At 49.5% G+C, this 20,098-nt stretch overlaps 1 protein-coding gene across 1 annotated transcript in view; it reads left to right on the top strand.

Annotated features, from left to right (window-relative positions):
* Positions 1–20,098, top strand: part of Mical3 (microtubule associated monooxygenase, calponin and LIM domain containing 3) — a 178,267-nt gene that overhangs the window by 75,884 nt on the left and 82,285 nt on the right. Inside the window, exons 8-16 of the mRNA XM_051155279.1 lie at positions 2,004–2,261; positions 2,426–2,541; positions 5,875–6,001; positions 7,881–7,977; positions 10,765–10,912; positions 12,903–13,099; positions 15,824–15,936; positions 16,033–16,095; positions 16,724–16,897. Of these exons, the coding sequence (XP_051011236.1) occupies positions 2,004–2,261; positions 2,426–2,541; positions 5,875–6,001; positions 7,881–7,977; positions 10,765–10,912; positions 12,903–13,099; positions 15,824–15,936; positions 16,033–16,095; positions 16,724–16,897 (1,293 nt within the window). The remainder of the gene's footprint in view (positions 1–2,003; positions 2,262–2,425; positions 2,542–5,874; positions 6,002–7,880; positions 7,978–10,764; positions 10,913–12,902; positions 13,100–15,823; positions 15,937–16,032; positions 16,096–16,723; positions 16,898–20,098) is intronic.

Genomic DNA, 20,098 nt, shown 5'->3' with positions numbered 1-20,098 from the left:
GTTTAACTAGATACAGTGAGTTCCGTACATGACAACCATCGATCAGTCACACCCACTACTCCCCCACCGCAGTGATGGGGACCGAACCGAGGGCCTTGTGCATCGCTAGGCAAGAACTCTGGCATGGAGCTACCTCTCTCGACAGGCTCTTTTCTACGGCACTCAAGCTGGCCTCAAAATAGCTCCATAGCCCAAGCAAGCCTTGAACATGTAATCATTGTGCCTTAACCTCTAAGTAGCTGAGATTATAAGCCTGCACCTCCAGGCCCCGCCTTAGTAAGTCTTCTTTATGTGGGGGCGGGGGACGGTGCAGGGTGAGGAGTGTTGGACCAAGAAGCAGCACTTGGTGTTCATAATAGCCTGACAGGAACTCAGGTTTTACTGTGGATGTGGTTCCTAGAGGTCCAGGAAACACTGACCTGACCAGATTCAGGATATATTTAAGGCTCTTTCTAGTTGACAGCAAAGGCCTACTGTCTCTCCTTAGCCCATTGCAGCTCAGCCCTTTTTCTGGGGGACTAATTGCATGATCTACCCTGAGCTGATGACCTGCAGTCTACATCCCAGCCTGGCTCCTTAAGGAGCGTGGCTGGGTCTCACTTGGTCTCGCAGATCTGGATGTGAGGATTAACTGTCTCCACGTGATGAGTGGATAGGAGAAGCCTCAAGTGTGCTGACTCGGCCCTGTGCAGTTCCCACCAGCCCCCAGTCAGCTCTTAGGGAGCTCTTTGTGTGGCACATCAGACCCCTTAAGAGTGAGTCACACTGCTGCTCTATCTAGAGCAGACTGGGGAGAGAGGCGATAAGCACGTGCTTGCGACACAAAGTCTCCTTTCCGTGGTGAACGTCGCGTCTGCATCTCAGCGTGGCAGCCCCGTGGTGTATAGAGAGCATTGAGACAAAGCTCTTGGTTCAGAACACCCTGCCAAACAAAAGCAAAGCGTGTTTGGCTAAATGCTCTGTACAGCTGGCTAGTTCATTAGCTGGTCTCTTCTATAGCTGTCCATACAGCAGAGGTGCCTAAGGACAGAGTGAAGACTCAGACCAGCCGTCCATGCAGAGCTGAATTACCAGCTAAAACTAAGAGCAATCTGGAATGCTGGGGTCTGATTTACTTTGCACCCCGCCCCCCCCCCCCCATTTCCGTAGTCTAACAGGATCCTATTGCTAAATACTAAAGCCATCGAGGCTACTTAACACTAAACAAATAATGTTTCCAGGACCGACTTGAGCATTTGTGGTTTGGCTTTGGACAGCTCATAACTGTAATTGAGTGCCATTAGGGGACACCCGTGGGCCCCTCTTTAGGGGATTGGACAGGTGCACAGGAACCTCCAAAGCAGAGGAGGGGATTCTCAGACTTTACGTGGAAAGCCCCTTTTGTGCTAGTGTCCTCTTTGTTGGCTGGTGGATGTTCATAGAGCCTTGCAGAGTCCTCCGTACACGATTTGGAAATCTCTGGTTCATTGTCAGTGTGAGCCTTCTCATCTTCCTGGACCTGGTCTGCTCCACACTGCACTTCTTTTTGCACTAAAGTTTACAGGGTTTTTTTTTCCCCTTGGTGGAGGGGTGATAAGTCTGAATTTCTCGCTGCCAAAAGCTGTCAGACACCCAGATCGAAGTGATGATGGAAACTATCACAAACTTTAAAAATGCCCTTTCAGTTTGCAAGGTGCCACTATGTGGCTCTTTTGTTGGATAATTGTAACAACTGTGATGGGTCAGGATCATAGTAGAGATTTGCTCCAAGTGAGTGGAAAAGCCAGATCTTTTTAGGCAGCAAAGCCGAGTCACTCTTGGCCAACACCCCCACCCTCCCTCATCCCCCCCACCCCAGTTCTTTTTAATTGGTATAGAAGGTCTGGTTTAGGAATGTAAAACCGTCTTAGGGAGGAAAGCACCATGAGATGAGGTCATGTTTGGGTTTGGTTGTGGGGCTCTATCTGGCCACGCAGCTTCCCTTCTTGGGCTGCTCCATCTCGGCCTTTGCTCTTCCTGGACAGGACTATGCAGACACGGAGCTACTGCTTTCCCGGGAGAACGTGGACCAGGAGGCCCTGCTGAACTATGCCCGGGAGGCTGCAGACTTCTCCACCCAGCAGCAGCTGCCTTCCCTGGATTTCGCCATCAATCACTATGGGCAGCCCGACGTGGCCATGTTCGACTTCACCTGTATGTACGCCTCTGAGAATGCCGCCCTGGTGCGGGAGCAGAACGGACACCAGTTACTAGTAGCTCTGGTTGGGGACAGCCTCCTGGAGGTGAGTACTGAAAGAGGGCGGAGAATTGAGTGCTAGATCGAGGGTGGTAAAGAGGTCTGAGTGTCCAGGGATGTGGGTGGGCAGAGACCCTTACAGGGGCCACTGGCTTACTTCCGCTCTTTAATAGCTGAGGTACTTTAACTCTGTGTCTATCACCTTTGCAGCCTTTCTGGCCAATGGGAACAGGAATAGCCCGGGGCTTTCTGGCTGCTATGGACTCTGCCTGGATGGTTCGAAGCTGGTCTCTGGGCACCAGCCCCTTGGAAGTCCTGGCAGAGAGGTAATGTGAAAGAGCCATGATGCCTTTTACAGGACTGGGGAGTCGGCCCGGTTACTTACTCCTCAGCCAAGTGCAAGATCTTCTGCCACCTTGTTTTTTTGTGCTTTTTTTTTTTTTTTTTTTAAAAGATGCTTTCATGTCTAAGTAGAGGAAAGACAAGGTACTGTTTGGTTAAAATCACAGGAACCTCAAGGCGATCTGCACACACTGTTCTTGTAACTGCCCCCACCACCACCACATCTACTGTTGACGTATGATATCTGCACCTTTGTGCACCATTGCCTGGTCCTGATTCCTTTCCATTAATCATGTGAGCAAATGCTCAGAGGCAGCACGTTGGTGGCTGTGTTCCAGAAGCCAGCATGGCGGTAGGGACGCACTGGCGACAAACACTGGAAGTGACCAGCTGAAAGGGAAGCCCCAGAGCGCTCGGGATTGTCTCCTGAGCACGCCCGAGAATGTCAGGTGTTTGGAAGCAGATGGTTGTAAAATGAGGCAAGGACACTAGGGTTTACTTCCTGTTTACCCTGCACAGGAGAAACAGAGTGTGGGATTTCCTGGATGAAACTGATAATTGATGTTACTCTGTGTCTCGGTGACATTTTTGTTGTTGTGACAAAATACCATGGCCGAGGCAGCTTACAGAAGAAAAGGTTTATTCGGGGGCATACAGTTTCAGAGGGACCGTCAAGGCAGGGAGCATGACATCAGGCAAGCAGGCATGGCGCTGGAGCAGGAGCTGAGGCCTCACATCGGATCCACACGCAGGAAGCAGTAGTGAGAGCTAAATAGGAAAGGCGTGGGTTTTTGAAACCCCCAGGTCCACCCCTAGTGGCACCTCCTCCAACAGGGCTCCCGATCCTTCCCAGACAGTTCCACCAGCTAGAGACAGACACAGTGCCCAGATATAAAAAGCCTTTGGGGATCATTCTCATTCAAACTGCCACATTTACTCCCTGCCTCCCATAGGCCTGTGGCTGTGTCATAATGCGAAATTCATTTGGCCCAACTTCAAAACACTCCCATTTATCCCAAAATGTCTCAACACTGTTGAAAAAAGATTCAAAGCTGTCTTTTAATTGTAAGCCTCTATAAAAATCAAAAAGCAAATTACATACTTCTGACATACCCTGGCACAGAATATACATACCATTCAGAAGTGGCAGGCTGGGGGGTATAATGAGGAAATACCAGACCAAAGCAAGACAGGTACCCACAGGGCAAACACCAGATCCTGTAGCTCCATGGATAATGGCAAAGGGTTTGGAAAGCTCCATCCTTCAGCCATGCTGCCTGCAACACAAACTGGGCCGCTCTCCCTGTTCTCCCCCAAGGTTCTGTCCCAGCATCCTGGGATCATCAACACAGCTCAGCTTCACTTCCACAGCTTCAGGCAGTGCCGCGCCCCCCCCTGCCCCCCCCCCCCCACCGCAGGGCCTCCGTGCAGAGACACCCATACCATATACCTAGCCTCAACGGCTCTCCTTAAGCTCTGAGGAAGATTGTACAGTGCCTTTACTCTGTACACCATATACCCTTGATGACTCTAAAGCCTGGGCTTGGAGGCTGATGTTGCCAAGTTCAGCTGCCTTCCTGGGATGGAGCCTGGCCCCTGCTTGTGCCACATCTGCAGCAGTTTTGACTTGTTGCTTTTTAGGAGCAGAAAATTCCTTAGGCCTTTTCCTTTGACCAGCTGCTGGGTAGCTGGTTGGGATGTCGCCCTGAGGGCACCACTCCCCTTCCCCCATGTCACACTAGGTCTTTCTTTATCTCTTTCAGCACAAGCCTTGGTGCCAACATTAAATTTTCTTGTGTTCTTATTTTGGGTTTCTTTCTTTCTTTATTTTTTTCATTTGGATTTCTTTTTTCCCTGTTTGCTCCCTTTCATTGTAGAGCTGAGCAAGAATGGTTACTAATAAGCATGTGACGGAGTCATTTTTAGGCTGGCTTGAAATCTCTTCTGCCAACAAAATTAGTCCCAAACTCTCCAATTTAGCCTCAGGCAGACTCTTAGGACAAGGGCAAAAAGCCCCTTTTTTTTTTTTCTTTTTCGCCAAAATATTATAAAACTGGCTTTTAGCCCATTGCTAATATTGTTCCCCACTGAAGCCTATTGAGCTGGGCCTCCTTAGCCCACACTGCTCTAAGTGCTACTGTCTTCTTAGCTCCTACTGGGATGGCCTATTATGCCTTGCGTACAGTGCTCAGTGGCTTTCCTAGTTCACAGTCCCAAAGTCTTCTATACTTCCCCACAGCCCAGCATAGTCAGGCCTGTCACAGCAATACCCTATTCCTGGTCCTAATTTCTGTCTTAGTTTCGGTTACTTTTGCTGTGATGAAACACCATAACCAGTGCGTCCTGGAGAGGAAAGGGTTTATTTGGCTTACACTTCCACATCCTGTGCATTACCAAAGTCAGGACAGGAACTCAAGCAGGGCAGGAACCTGGAGGCAGGAGCTGATACAGAGGCCATGGAGGGGTGCTGCTTTACTAGCTTGCTCCCCATGGCTTGGTCAGCCTGCTTTTTAATAGAATCCAGGACCACCAGGCCAGGGATGGAACCGCTGACCAGGGACTGGGTCCTCCCATATCAATCAATAATTAAGAAAATGTCCTACAGGCTTATCTACAGCCTGGTCTAATAGAAGCATGTTCTTACTTGAGGTTCCCTCCTCTCGGATGAGTCTAGCTAGTGTCAAGCTGCCATATGAACTAGCCAGTGCATTCTCTCATTTTAAGTCTTTAAGGCATCTGGATGTGGTGGGGAAGCTTATGTCTTGCGTTTTGAGATAAGAGTCTCTGTACCCTAGGCTGGCTTCGTACTCACTATGTCGTCCTAGCTGGCCTTGAACTCAAAGCGATTCTCCTGCCTCAGTGTCCCAGGTGCTAGACTTATAGGTGTGAGCTGCCACACCTACCACCTCACCATCACCATGCTGGGATCCAGGCTTCCCGCATGTGACTTTGGAGAAATAACCTCAGCCCTGATGACTCACTGAGGAGCAAACAAAGACCTCTGTGCTAATAGAGAAGGTGTTTTTGGAAGTAACCTTCAAAACTTCAGACATTTCTTAAGAACCACAGTAAATATTGGCACACTCCATACCAGCCTTCTCAGTTAACAGCATTGGCCACGCCCTGCCCACAGCACTGGCCCCGCCCACAGCACTGGCCCTGCTCTTCCCTTTGGCTCTTTCCCTGGTCCATATCCATGAGGCACTGAGTGCTGGGGATTTGCTTAGATAGATCATGAGGGACGACTGTTTGGCAGCCTTGTCAGGTAATGTGGTGCTTGTCACTGCATGTGAGCACAGTGCTGTTTGTCATTGCAGGGAAAGCATTTACAGGCTGCTGCCTCAGACCACCCCTGAGAATGTGAGCAAGAACTTCAGCCAGTACAGCATCGACCCTGTCACTAGGTATCCCAATATTAACATCAACTTCCTCAGGCCAAGCCAGGTAAGAGCCTTCTTGTCAGTGTGTGCACCTCGGCCCATGTTCTGGATGCTCATAACTCTCTGGTCCACAGACCAGAGATATGTAAACTGCGTGTGTTATCACACAGAATATATTCCAGTAGGGATGCATGTGGCTGCGTGTGTTATCACATAGTATATATTCCAATAGGGATGCCTGTGGCTGCATGTTTTGTCATATAGTATATATTCCAGCAGGGATGCATGTGGCTGCATGTTTTGTCATATAGTATATATTCCAGTAGGGATGCATGTGGCTGCATGTTTTGTCATATAGTATATATTCCAGTAGGGATGCATGTGGCTGCATGTTTTGTCATATAGTATATATTCCAGCAGGGATGCATGTGGCTGCATGTTTTGTCATATAGTATATATTCCAGTAGGGATGCATGTGGCTGCATGTTTTGTCATATAGTATATATTCCAGCAGGGATGCCTGTGGTTGCATGTTTTGTCATATAGTATATATTCCAGCAGGGATGCCTGTGGTTGCATGTTTTGTCATATAGTATATATTCCAGCAGGGATGCCTGTGGCTGCATGTTTTGTCATATAGTATATATTCCAGCAGGGATGCCTGTGGCTGCATGTTTTGTCATATAGTATATATTCCAGCAGGGATGCCTGTGGTTGCATGTGCTATACAACACACACTAAGTAATTCGAATTCATGTCTCTATAGTGTTATTAACACTTTCATCACGGAGGGTCAGTCCTTCCTTCTTTGTCTTTTTGGCTCGTCAGTTAGGATTGGGTTGGGGCGGCCTGAATGTGCTGTAACCCAAGCTCACTACAAAGCCCAGGCTGGCTTTGAACTGGCGATGATGCTCATGAATCAGCTTCCTGAGTGCTGGAGATACAGTCGTGAGCCACCATGCCTAGCTAAGCAGAGGGTTTTTTATTTTTGTTGTTGTTGTTTTAATGACCTGTAGATCAGAGTGACAAAAACAATAGACCTAGAACTTCACCCTGCACCTCCTAATTCCAACCAGAGTATGGGAAAGAGAACCGGCCAGTTCTGTAGTCATGATGGGTGACTGTCACTGACGACATCACACCCACCACCGTGACTCCACCAGGTTTCTCTCTCTCTCTCTCTCTCTCTCTCTCTCTCTCTCTCTCTCTCTCTCTCTCTCTCTCTCTCTCTCTCTCTCTCTGCACCTCAGTTTCCAGCTGAGCCGTGTAGTGATAGCCCCTGCCTGCCCACAGCGTCACTGTCAGGCAGATGAGATTGTTCTCTGAAAGGGCTTTGAAAGGCTGAGGTGCTCTCTGCAAGAAGGTGGTGTTGTCAGCATTTGCTAGTGTTTGTACTGAGTCCTCCAGACTCTGTAAAGTGGCCTGCTTGTGGAGAGTGGCATCCTACAGAGCGGGCACAGCAGCCTCGAGGAGCAGGACGCGTCAGGAAGCGGCTGCTTCCCACGTCCGTCAGTGTTCTAGAGGAGTTTCTTCTTTGCCCCCTGTCTGCATGGTGTGCACAGGCTTCTGTATCCATTTAAACAGTGCTTATAAATACGCCGAAGGCAGGTGGCACCAGAGTAGAGTCACCGCCACGGCCACCATGTTCAACACAGCTGCTTACGTTGTTCAGGTTTTGCATGTTTCCGTAACCTCGTTTGATTGAAGCTCTAAGGTCATCGTGTAGATTCTGCCTAAGCTTTACCATGAGACGTATAGCTCCGCTTAGCCATGCCAGACCCTAACCTCAGCCCCCAGCGCTGCCAGAAAGTAAAAAGAAATATATAGACTTTACTCCCAGCTTGTTTTTATAGCCTTCCTTTGGGTCGCTCTTCTTTTAAATGGGGTTTGTTATTCAGGGTTTGATTTTCCTTTTCCTTTTCCACCTTTCAACTTTCTGCCAGGTGCGCCATTTATACGATAGCAGAGAAACAAAAGATATTCATCTGGAAATGGAGAACCTGGTGAATTCCCGGACCACTCCCAAGCTGACTCGCAATGGTGAGTCCCAGTAATGGCCAACCCTGTTTAAAGAAGTCGGTACTCATCTGTCAAGCCACCTCGGTGACAAAGGCCCTGGGCTACGGCCAGTGGTTACACCCTGGGGGCCTTCGATGGTTGCCAGTGTTACCAGGGTATGTTTTGACTGTCAGGACTCGAGTAGGTTTGTTAGTGGCATCTAGTGGGGAGAACTCAGGGATGTTGCTTATGCGTCCTGGAATGCTCAGAACAGTCCTCACACACAGAGAACTACTGTGGTCCAACGCAGTGTTAGGATCCCAGCAAAGAAAGAATAAGCAGGCTACCAAGATGAGACTTGATAGCCTATGACCATATAGTGGGGGAGGAGGTCCCCCTTGGTCATAAACCTAGAGGAAGGGAATAGGGTAAAAGCAGGAGGGAGGGAGGAATGGGAGGATACAAGTGATGGGATAACAATTGAGTTGTAATCTGTAAATTAAAAAAAAAAAAGAATCCCCAGCACTCAGGAGGAAGAAGCAGGCAGATCGCTGTGAGTTCGAGGTCAGCCTGGTCTACAAAGCAAGTCCAGGATAGCAAGGATACACAGAGAAAGCCTGTCTCGAAAAACAAAAAAACAAAAAAAAAAAGAAAAAAAAGAGTACAGAGGTAAATTATTGTTCCATGAACTCTTCCTGGGGAGATACAGGGAACCAACAATTGACAAAAGTAATGAGTCCACTCAAGCGTAGCCCTGTGAACCAGTGAATTACTAAGCTTACCTACAGGGACCCTGGTGACCTTTTCAGTTGACCTTCTTCCTCCTTGATGCTCTAGCATCCCCTAAGACTAAGCACCTGGAACAGAATTCCATAAAGCTGGGAGGAGGTATCTCCTTCCTATGAGGGGACATCGGACATTGGCAGCCCTGCCCTTAAGGGTCTCTTGCTGGTAACCACAGCTGCTCTAGTGAAGATAGTAATGGCTGCCATCCTTGGAGGATGGTGTCCCACACCAATCAGTTACAGGTTTCGCCGAGAGCGACAGAGAACCCTCACGAAGTGCACGCAAGCTCCTGGGCACCCATGCACACAGTCAAGTTCTGGCAGAGGACTTGTAGAACATGTGGTGGCCTTTTAGCTGGGTCCTGAGACAGCACCGTCATGCCATGGCAGATGTGAAGGCCGTTCTGTACTTTGTGTGTGTTGATGGGCTGCCAGAGATTATGCTTGGAGAGTGGCATCCAGTACAACTGGTTGTGTGCCTTAAAGCAGACTGAGTAGGGAAATACACTCGGTCCAGGAAGGCCGTTTAGGAAATAGCTTCATAGTCTCTACATGATAAAGGCCAGAATGTGGGGCTGAGGCAGTGTATCACAGAACCAGGAGAACCTGGACGTTGGAGCCAAATACAAGCCGCTCTCAGTCTCAGCTGTGCCATCCAAAAAGCGCATGGCCTTGAACAGATTAGTTTGAACCTCAGCACCTCAGTTTCCTTGTGTCTGATCTGGAAGGAACAACACTGCTCTCGGGTTGTGGTCGTGAGGTCTCTGAAGTAGCGCTTGCCACAGTGCTTGGCACACAGTGGGTGGAGACAGCAACAGTTTGTGATAATCATTCATATTAAAAGTCTGAAGGCGCCACAGTGGATCAGCATGGACAGTTAATGTCCTGAGAAGCCCCGGGTAGGCAGCTGTGGCTTATGCGGCATCGCTCACTCCAAACAAGCGGGTGGAGAGGTGAGAAGGCTAGAAAGGTTTGAGTTTGGTCTGTGTTGGACAGTTTGGTTTAACATGGTCATGAGCTGTCAAGGTACGTGTGAAAACCAGCAGGCAGTTTGAAACATCTTCTTTCGCCCCTAGAGGGTCAAGCCCTTGAGAATAAAGAATGTATCACTCGCCATTACTGTGTTGACCTATGGTTCTGGGGTTGCCTGGTGTGTGTGGAGCGGGTGGACCTGGGAAGTAGCTCAGTAGCCAAGAGACGGCTTCAGAAGTGACCTGATTGTTGTCTCAGCCCATATCGTCACTGTGAAAGACTTAGCAAGATTCTTACAACAGTCGTTTTTTAATCTGCTCACAAGTCACCACGTAACGTAGTGCAAAACTAAATGCCAGCTGCCTTGGGGACAGGAACAGCCTTCTCGAACACAGATCAGTGCTCAGAGGCCATCTTAAGTGTTAGCAGAACTCATGACACGTGCGTGCATGTGTGTGCGCGTGCTTTGTCATTGTCTCCGCTTGTGATGGTGCATAACACAGGTTGCCAACCTGGGTCTTGGACTGTGCTGGTCTGTCTGGCCTTGTGGTTGTCACCTACAGTCTCTTCACTTGGTGCTCAGCCCGGGCCTTAGGAAGTGAGACTAAGGCTTTGTTTGCTTGGGTTTAAGGTACTACAAGCGAAACCTTTTCTAATCTAATCTCCTGGGTGTTGCTGTGGACACAAAGGCTTCCTCAGCCTGTTGCCAGGCAACTCTCTAGGGAGCTCTTGACTGTTGCCAGTGAGGTATCAGCTCAGCAGGTGGCATTTTGCCATCCCCTTGTCTCCAGGAGTACTGCTGGGACATGGCTTCAGTGTGGCGGGTCATTGTCACCCTGCTCAGAGTTATCTGTCTAAGGCGTCGACCCTGGAGTCAGATAGGTTGGTTACCTAAAATTGTACTATCACGATACCAGTGGCATAAATGTACACCTCACTGCTTTCTTCTGAAAATGGTACTGACATTTTGTCCCTACCCTCTGGTTTCAAAGTGGATGTGTGTCCTGCAAAGCGAATGCAATGTCAGTGTTATGAGGTAAGCACACTTCAGTAACTATTTTTATTGTTTTAGAGTCTGTAGCTCGTTCAAGCAAACTGCTGGGGTGGTGCCAAAGGCAGACAGATGGCTATGCGGGAGTAAATGTGACAGATCTCACTATGTCTTGGAAAAGTGGCCTGGCCCTGTGTGCCATCATCCACAGATACCGCCCAGATCTAATGTAAGTCATGACTAATTCTGTGTTTCCTTTTATATTCACCAAGGGTCCCAGAGCCCCTTATGCAAATTTTATACTTTTTCCTCCTCTGAGTTACAATGGAAAAATGCTCTCTTTAGAAGGCCCAACATTAATTTTAAAAAAGCTAGCTTTAAAAAATCGCAGCATTCAGAAGGTCAAAAACTAGTTTTAACACCCACCTGGGCCTGTTAACTTTTCAGAAAGGAAAACTGTTTATTGGCCCCGGATTGAACTCTTCATTTTTGGCTAGCTCTCTCCCCAATGCTATTGGTCACAGGGGAAACCTGGCTAGAACACTTGGCTAGCTCCACCCAACAGAAAACAATAGATATGTCCTGATTGATGATAGTCTTGGTCATTTTCTTTGTTAAAGATTGTACTTTTTCCAAGCACTGTCCTCTGAGCCTCACAAAACATCAGCTTACCTACTGTCCCTCCGATATCCATTTTACGGAACAGGGTGGCCTCAGGTCAGCGGCATGAACAAAGCACCCAGACCCCGCCCCCAAGGTACTAGTTACTATGGAAGCCAAACAGATTCACAGACAAGCACAGCACGGTGAATTATCTTGGCTGCCTTCCTTTTTATCATTGGGTTCACTCAAGGGCCCAGGTTTTGCCTGTTGTTTCAGTGATTGGTTAAAGAGTCCTGGAAGACAAAGCCCCTATTTTGTGATGTCGGCAAGCCGATGGTGCAAGGGTTGGTAAAACCAGCTGCGCATGGTAAAGGCCATGCGTAAGGCCCCAGGGCCACAAGACAACTGTAGCCGGGCGTGCCTGCAGTCCCAGCATTGGGAGGCTTAAGCAGGAGAGTTAGGAGTTTCAGGTTGAAACTGTCTCCCAAAAAGAATAAATAAATACAGAGAGGTTGCAAGGGTAGCCTTTGCCCAGCAGACACCAGGCTTCAGGTTCGATTCCCAGGCAAAACTAAAAGGATGGGAAAATTTCTGATGTAAAGTAAATAACCTATGATGCTCATCCAGCAGTCGGTTTTTTTTTTTAAAAAGTAAATGAAAGTCGCTTTTGTCATTCACACTGGAGGAGGAAGGTGGGGAAGGAGAGCGGTGTCTCTGAAGCTGTGGTGGGTGGGGTGGGGTGAATCACTTCCGTCTCAAAGGGAAGGGAAGGAAGAAAAAGGAGTAGTGAGGCCGCTGGGGGCCGCGGGGAGGAGGTAGAGGGTCTGATTAGATCATCCATGCAGAGCCTGAAGAAGGCCTGAGGGAGGCCAGAAAGCAGCGATTCGGTGACATTTGGACTATATTCAGGACCGAGTGTTTGTGGTTTAACAGGCTTAATCTAAGAGAAAGGTAATTTGTTTTAAATGGGGGAAAAATTCCATGAGGTCAGTAGGTTAACACAAAGTCAGGGCTGCCAGGACAGTGTGAAGTCAGCTGAGGGGAAACCTCCGCTGCCCCTTGAGGACCAAGAGCTTAGAGCCTGGAGGGTGGGCAGCTTCCTAATGGAGATAGTTGGGAAAGCACAGGGGGTTCCGCAGCGGGAAAAGCTTTGAGGAAGATTTTTAAATTTCCCCACAGGAGAAAGCTGAGTAAAATTTACCAGAACTGTTGGGACCAGTGACAAGCTCAAGATATCGAGAACTCTATCCAGACAGGGCTGTGTCACTGTTGGACATTGGTTTCCTCTGAGTTTTTTTGGACAGGAGTGTGGGAACACATTAGGATAGCTCCCCTCCTTAGTTTACATTAGAGTAACAAGTTGGTGTCCCTGGAAGTTATCTCTGCCCCCTCCCACCCCCACCCTGTTCTAGTTGTTTCCCCCAATGGTGTTGTGCAGTTCCTTAGTCGGGGGTGGGGTAGGGTGCAGGAAGAATGGGGCTCCAGAAATGCTCTTCTGCTCCCTGATCCAGGGACGATGCCCCGGAGCTGAGAGATGACAGCGGCACAAAGTACTGTGTTCTGGTTTGAGGGCAGTTAGCCCAACTGATTCCGTGTCTCCTTGTCCTGTTTGTCAGAGACTTTGATTCTTTGGATGAGCAGAACGTGGAGAAGACCAACCAGCTGGCCTTCGACATCGCTGAGAGGGAGCTAGGCATCTCCCCCATCATGACCGGCAAGGAGATGGCTTCCGTGGGCGAGCCGGACAAGCTGTCCATGGTGATGTACCTCACGCAGTTCTACGAGATGTTCAAGGACTCGCTGTCCTCCAGCGGTGAGGACCTGCGAGCTCAGGGGTGGGATCCCAGCTCCTTGCATGGAAGTCTCTAGACCCTTGCTTCACGCGTTCCTTCTCAGCAGTGTGTTCTTAACCGGATGCTGTTTTCAAAATCGTTCTCACTCTACCTATAAGGATGCAAACCCAATCTGCCTAAAGCATTTTTCCTTCGACTCTGCCACCTTCCCCCAGCCTCTCAGACTCATTCCTTCTGCAAAAGTGGCTCCTAATGAACTTGGTGCAATGTGATACTGCGGCCCTGACTGCTCTGTGCCCTTGTGTTCCCAGCCTGAGTTCTTTTCTCCTTTCTCACCTTTTTAGTTTTTGTGTGTGTGTGTGTGTGTGTGTGTGTGTGTGTGTGTGTGTGTGTTCGTTCCTAGGGTCTCGTGAATATCAGGTAAGCTCCTTATGACTGAGCTACATCCCGAGGCCTCCATTTCTCATCTCATAGACCTGGTGTTCCTCTAGTCAGTGCCCTGCAGTGATGTCCCTTGGTGCGCTCTCTTAGTGGCAACTTCTGTGATGCTGTGCTGTGCTGGGTTCTCAGTAGTTCCCTCTCTTGTGTCCCTTGCAACTTCTCACCCTTAGAGAGTCCCAGAAATTTTTCCTTGGTCCTCAGCCTGCTGCCTCAGCCAGCACCCAGTAGGACTCCAAAAAGTATTCCTGTCGCAACCTGTTCTAGTTTTCTTTTCTGTGGCTGGGATAAAAACTATGATCAGAAGTGATTTAAGGGAGGGAAGGGTTTACTTGGCTTATACTTCTAGGTCACAGTCCATCATTGAGGGAAGTCCAGGTGGGAACTCAAGCAGGAAGGAACCGGAAGGCAGGAACTGTGGAGGAACACTGGTGGCTGATTTACTCTCTCATTCATTTGCTCACAGGCTCATGGCTAGCTAGCTTTCTCATACAGCCCAGGGCTATCTGCTCAGGGATGGTTCCACTGACAGTGGGCCTGGGTCCTCCTGCATCAATTAATAATCAGACAGTACCCCCCCACACACACACACAGGCCAGTTTGATCCAGGCACTTACTCACTCGAGGCTTTTTCTCAGAGCATGCTAAGTGATGTTAAGCTGACAAAGCTGCCTAGGACACCACTTATGGTCAAGTGTTGCGCTTCAAAGTATTGAGCACAGTGTCTGACCTGGATTTTGTTCCAGCGTGTCCCCTGTTTCAACCTTGGGCGGGCTGCTAAATTTCCTTACCCTTCTATCTCCCTGTACGTAGAAAGAGTGGTGGATATCATCACACTGTGTTAAAAGCTAACCTTGGCAGGTGAGCCCCGAATAATTAGTTGATTAGTCATTATTATTTCCCATTGCTAGTCTCAAAATCGCAGTTGATGTTTGTGCAATATGAGAATTATAATCAGCAAGATGGCTCAGTGGGTAAAGGTGCTTAGCCCCAGACAGTGAGACCCTGACAGCATAGCTTCAATCCATGGACCCCACAGAAGGGCACAAGGAGAAAACTGACTCCACAGAGTTGCCCTCTGACCCTCCCACATGCTTGGCTGCCCCCCACAGGTGATGAGGATGAGGATAATAATAGTTATTATTATATGTGTGTGTGTGTGTGTGTGTGTATATTGTTATTGTTGTTTTTGTTTTTTGTTTTGTTTTTCGAGACAGGGTTTCTCTGTGTAGCCTTGGCTGTCTTGGACTCGCATTGTAGACCAGGCTGGCCTCGAACTCACAGGGATCCACCTACCTCTTCCTCCTGAGTGCTGGGATTAAAGGCGTGTGCCACCACTGCCCAGTTATTACTATTACTATTATTATTAGTAGTAGTAGCAGCAGCAGTAGCAGCAGCAGCAGTAATTAGAATCCACAATTAATTGTGTCCTCTCCACAGTGTCTTTAAGTCCATACACCCTCATAGGCACCAGTGTCTTCCTAACTAGAGGTGCTTTTGTGTAGCCTTGGCTGTCCTGGACTCACTTTGTAGACCAAACTGGCCTCGAACTCACAGCAATCCACCTGCCTCTGCCTCCCACCTACTGGGATTAAAGGCATGCACCACCATGCCCGGCTTTGGAAGTACATTTCTTACAACACAAACCCTGAACCTTGAATAGCTCTGTTCATTGAGAGCCCCTCTTCAAACACAGCTAAGAGCATGGTTTCTGCAGGCCACCCCCAAAACTGACATCCCTCTTCCTTGTACCTCTCAGCCCTCTACCCCAGCCTGCAGTCTTCTCCATCAAAATTCAACTTCAGCAGTCCACTCTGGTGGTCATAGACAGAGTCCAGCCTTTACAGAGCAAAAGTGTGGGCTGCTGCAGCTGAAGTGTAAGGCATGGGGCTGCAGAGATGGCTCAGAGGTTAAGAGCACTGTCTGCTTTTCCAGAGGTCCTGAGTTCAATTCCCAACAACCACATGGTGGCTCAGGACCCATCTGTAATGAGATCTGGTGCCTTCATGTGGCGGGCAGACACACATGCAGGCAGAATACTGTATAAATAATAAATTAATCTTTGAAAGAAAAAAAAGTGTAAGGAAGGGGGTTGGCTTTGTGTGCATGGATGGTAAGAAAGTGTCTGGACCTACGTGTATGTTTCCTTTCTGGTGTCTACTGGGGAGCTGCATGCCTTGTCCTAGTCTGTAACCCACTGGAGATCTGCGAACTTCCTTCTTGCCAATCCCCTGTACAGGGAGTGTGGGTCTGCTCAGGACTTTGTGGCACTGGCCTAGGTAAACACTGCTCACTCCTGTTCACAGACACCTTGGACCTGAATGCAGAGGAGAAAGCCGTCCTGATAGCCAGCACCAAGTCCCCCATCTCCTTCCTGAGCAAGCTTGGACAGACCATCTCTCGGAAGCGCTCTCCCAAGGCATGTGCACTCCAGCGTCCTGTCACTAGTAGCTGCAGAGCCGATGGCAAAGGAAGGTGATCAGGCTGATGCTGTCTGCGTCTTCTCTTGGTGCAGGATAAAAAGGAAAAGGATCCGGATGGGGCTGGAAAGAGGAGAAAGACCAGCCAGTCAGAAGAGGTAAGAGTCATCGTGGTTGGTTGGTTTGTTTAAATGTATATGTTTGTATGCCTGTATGAGTTTATTTGTACCATGTATGGGCAGGTACCTGTGGAGGCCAAAGGGCAGTGGGTCCCATGGAACCGAAGACACAGGTTGTTGTGAGCTGTGTCCTGTGGGTGCTGGGACTAGAACCTGGGTCCTGTGCAAGAACAGGAAGCACTCTTAACCACTGAGCCACTTTCTTCTGCGACCTGGTTTAAGTTAATAATTCTCAAACCCATATTGCTAGGTCTTTGCGTAGTCATCTGTTAGGAGAGGTTCCGTGTGCTTTTGCTTTCATTTTATTTTCTGGAAAGCAGCAAGGGGCGCGCGTGCACACACGTGTGCTAGGGCTTTTCCTTGATGGGATCACACATTTGGCAAAGCACGGTGGCTCTGCTGGAGAACTGGTGACGCCAGTTGGTGTCCCCATTGGTGCCCTGCATCCTAGGATCTTGCTAACTCCGCACGTTAGAACTCTGCAGGGTGCTGTTCGACAGCCTAATGTTGCTGCTGCTGCTGTGCACTTCCTGCCCACACACTGCGAGAAGAGCATCACAGATTCCCTGTGCCCCGTCCTGACTCTTGGGTGCTTTCTATTGGGCAGGAGGAGCCTCCCCGGAGCTACAGAGGAGAAAGACCCACCCTGGTGAGCACCCTGACGGACAGGCGGATGGATGCTACCATTGGGAACCAGAACAAAGTCAAGTACATGGCCACCCAGCTGCTGGCAAAGTTCGAAGAGAATGCGCCTGCCCAGCCCACCGGCGTGAGGAGACAGGTAAGCCCTAAGCTCAGCTCCTGGGTGTGTCACGTGATACAGGAAGGAAGCTCTCCCTGCAGTGAGATGTGTCCTGCCACAGACCCAGACTCCTGGGCTGGGCCTGCTCTTATTTGAATATTACACCTTCAGGGCTGCGTTCACCTCACTTCAGGTCCAAGGAGTCTGTGACCAAAATCAGTAGAGAGCTCTAAAACACATTTCTCTGGAAGACTATGAACGCATGTATATGTACACACACATACACACTTGAACCACAAAAGAAGTTGCAGCTGACATGGTAGTGTGAAAGCGATGCTCAGGGAACTGAGGCAGGAGGATTGTGGGTTCGGGGCCAGCTTGGGCTACATCTTGATACACCATCTCAAGAAAAGAAAAAGATTATGGGCTGGTGGAGGAAATCTGAAAAGTATAATAGAAGTGACTAAGGCACCTACAGTTCTGCTGTTCTGCTAATTTTATCTCATTTCTTTCTGGACTTTTCTTGGGGACATTCTTGTGTTCGTGGTGGAGGCCGTTCTGAGGACACGCTTTCTTTTCTGCCTTTTTTTTTTTTTTTTTTTTTTTTTTTTGACCATGTCATGCCCCTGTGTCTTCTCAGCTCACAGGCATCCTCCGAGTGTGTGCACACTGTGCTCTTCACCATCTCTAGCTATGGTGGATGTTTTAGTTGCTCCTCCTGTGTAATAGGATCATACACAGTTCATGGTCTTGGGAATAAACGTGCTCCCAGGAGATAAGAGTCTTTTCCAGGAGTGTGAGCCATTACGGTGTTCTCTGTAAGGCACATGTGAGAATCTGACAGCACCTGTCCTGGAGTGGCCAGGGTCTTGTCCCTCCCTTGCTCTGCACAAGTCTCTCTGAACCATGTTACGATGCACCCTGGTAACCTGAAGGGGCATCGAGAGGACAGGGCTCACTCTCTTTCTTCGTCTTCTCCATTCTCGCAGACCATAATTCCCCATGGGTGCAGCAGGCAGCAGCCCTGCGCTTGCTTCTCATGCCTGGCTTTGAGTTAGTGACTCCACCCCTGTCTTTTCTCGGTGTGTCACAGCAGGGGTGTTAGCATTCCCCCAGAACTGTAGAGATTGCTGTGGACTCTGCACCTCGGGGCCAGAGCGCCCTCCAGTGGAAGGTTGTGTTCCTCACTCGTAGGGGGGGGGGGCGTTAGTTTTCCAAATAGTAGTCTAGACCCCAGAGAACCCTGTCTGGGAAAAGGATAACAAGAACCAGAGCCCATCCCATCATTCCCCCTCCCCCCCAACCTCCATTTCTGCACTTGCTTTTAGTTTGGGGGACACTGTGATTTTCCTTTATTAATGTAACTTTCTAAGAGTTAACTTAGCCTGGCCACCTCTTCAGTTTTCAGATGTGTGTCCACAGGTACCTTTTCTGCGTCTTCTACCTTAATGTATTTCATTTTGTTTTGTCTCCATGTCCTGCCCCCACTCACACGTGGCCTGTGTGTGTCATAGCCAACACAAGAGCGTGGGGTCAGCCAGCCGTCCTGCTGCCTGCCAGAGCAGGGTCGCCCTGCTCCCATCCCCCAGTGGAAACAGGTAAAAGAACTGCTGGGGTCTAGAATGGGCTGCCACTGGCCTTCCACCCCATCCCTGGCCCTGGCTCTGGCCCACCTGAAAGCCTAGCTCAGCAGGCCAGGAAGGCTCTGGACTGTGAGGAGTGGCTTTGGGAAACACTTGACAGACGATGCTCCTCTGATTCCGTGGCCATTGCATTAAGGAGCCTCTTAGGATGGCTGTGAACATGGTAGTGAAGGTAGCTGGAGGGATGTGCGAACTAACTCATCAAGGTGTGATACTTAAGCCCTTGGGTTTTTACTGCTGTAGCATTGCTCCCAAATTGGCTTTTTAGTAGCCTGTCTCCATGTGACGTTTGTCATCCGGGAGAACTGGGGAAGCAAGGCAGGAAGGTGAATTCTAAGCTAGAGTTTGGAGCTATAACGTCTTATTCTTCCCAGAAAGGGCCTGAGATTAAACAGAATAGCAGGAAGGTCGGGTGTCACCTGCAAGCAGGGACGTGTGTGGCTCTGTGTGTGGCCTCTGCTGGTGCAGCTTTGTTAGTCCTGCTGGGAAGGAGACGACAGTGTGTGTGGCCCAGAGAGCCTACCAGTTCTCAGCCTCTGTCCTGGTGAAGACCAACATGGCAGCTTGAGAGTCACAAGGAACCTGGTTACACACAGGCTGCTCATGAAACTCAGTAGCCCATAGCCTGGTGCCAAGTCCCATATAGGGACTGTGTTGTTGTTGCTGTTGTTGTTGTTATTGTTGTTGTTGTTGTTGCCTGTTCAGCTTGCCATCTGGCTCCTTTACTGTCACCATCAACGCAGTGAGATCCTGGCAGACCCAGGCTATAGCAGGATGGAATGAAAGATTGGTCAGAAGAGCCGATGGGCAGGTGATATGAGCCTTGGTGACCTTGAGCAGCAAAAAAAGCTTTGTTCTTTCGGGTACATTGAGCCGGGAATTAGACCTAAGGGCCGACAGGGGTGGCGCTGGCACACACTGTACCTCCCATTTTGTCCCTGTGGACTATTCAATATTCTCAGTCATCATTTTCCACTTCACCTTATGGCTTTGGCCTCCTAGATGTAGCTCCTGAAAGCTTGAGATGTGTCCAGACACTCCAGAGAACGGGGGCTCAGAGCCTGCGGGGGGGGAGGGGCCTGGGCCACTGCTGGCTGGCCACTCATCTCCGACAGGCAGCCGCACCTCACTGTGACTCACTGTTATGTGTCTCTTGAAGTGGTTCCTACTGAGGCAGGAGGTGTGGCAGGCATGGCATCCCTCGGCAGAGTTGGCACAAGAACCTGTTCCTGCTTAGGTCATCGGGTGGAAGGAGGAACATGGCTAACAGCTCTGCCTGCCAATGGTTTGGGGCTGTTCTTTTCAGGATAAACACTGTGGCTCGTCCTTTGCCCTTGCCCTTCCCTTTTGCTCTCAGAAGTACATCCCGCAGACAAACTGTCACGAACCAGCAGCCTAGTTTTGGGAGCATATTGTCATGTGAGGTGGGAACACACAGTGGAGATGTTTCTCTGAACTTACAGCTGCCACCCCACCCACCCTACCCCATCCCTCCCACCCCCTCCCTGTACAGCAGTCTGGGTACAGGAAGCTCAGGCTCTCCTGGAAAGTACCAGAGAGGCCCAGCGCAATGTATGATTGTTTCTCAAATACTGGG

This window comes from Acomys russatus, chromosome 13 (assembly GCF_903995435.1).
Source record: "Acomys russatus chromosome 13, mAcoRus1.1, whole genome shotgun sequence".
NCBI classification, from domain to species: domain Eukaryota; kingdom Metazoa; phylum Chordata; class Mammalia; order Rodentia; family Muridae; genus Acomys; species Acomys russatus.
Note: the sequence above shows the minus strand (reverse complement) of the source record. Positions and strands in the feature narration are given on the sequence as shown.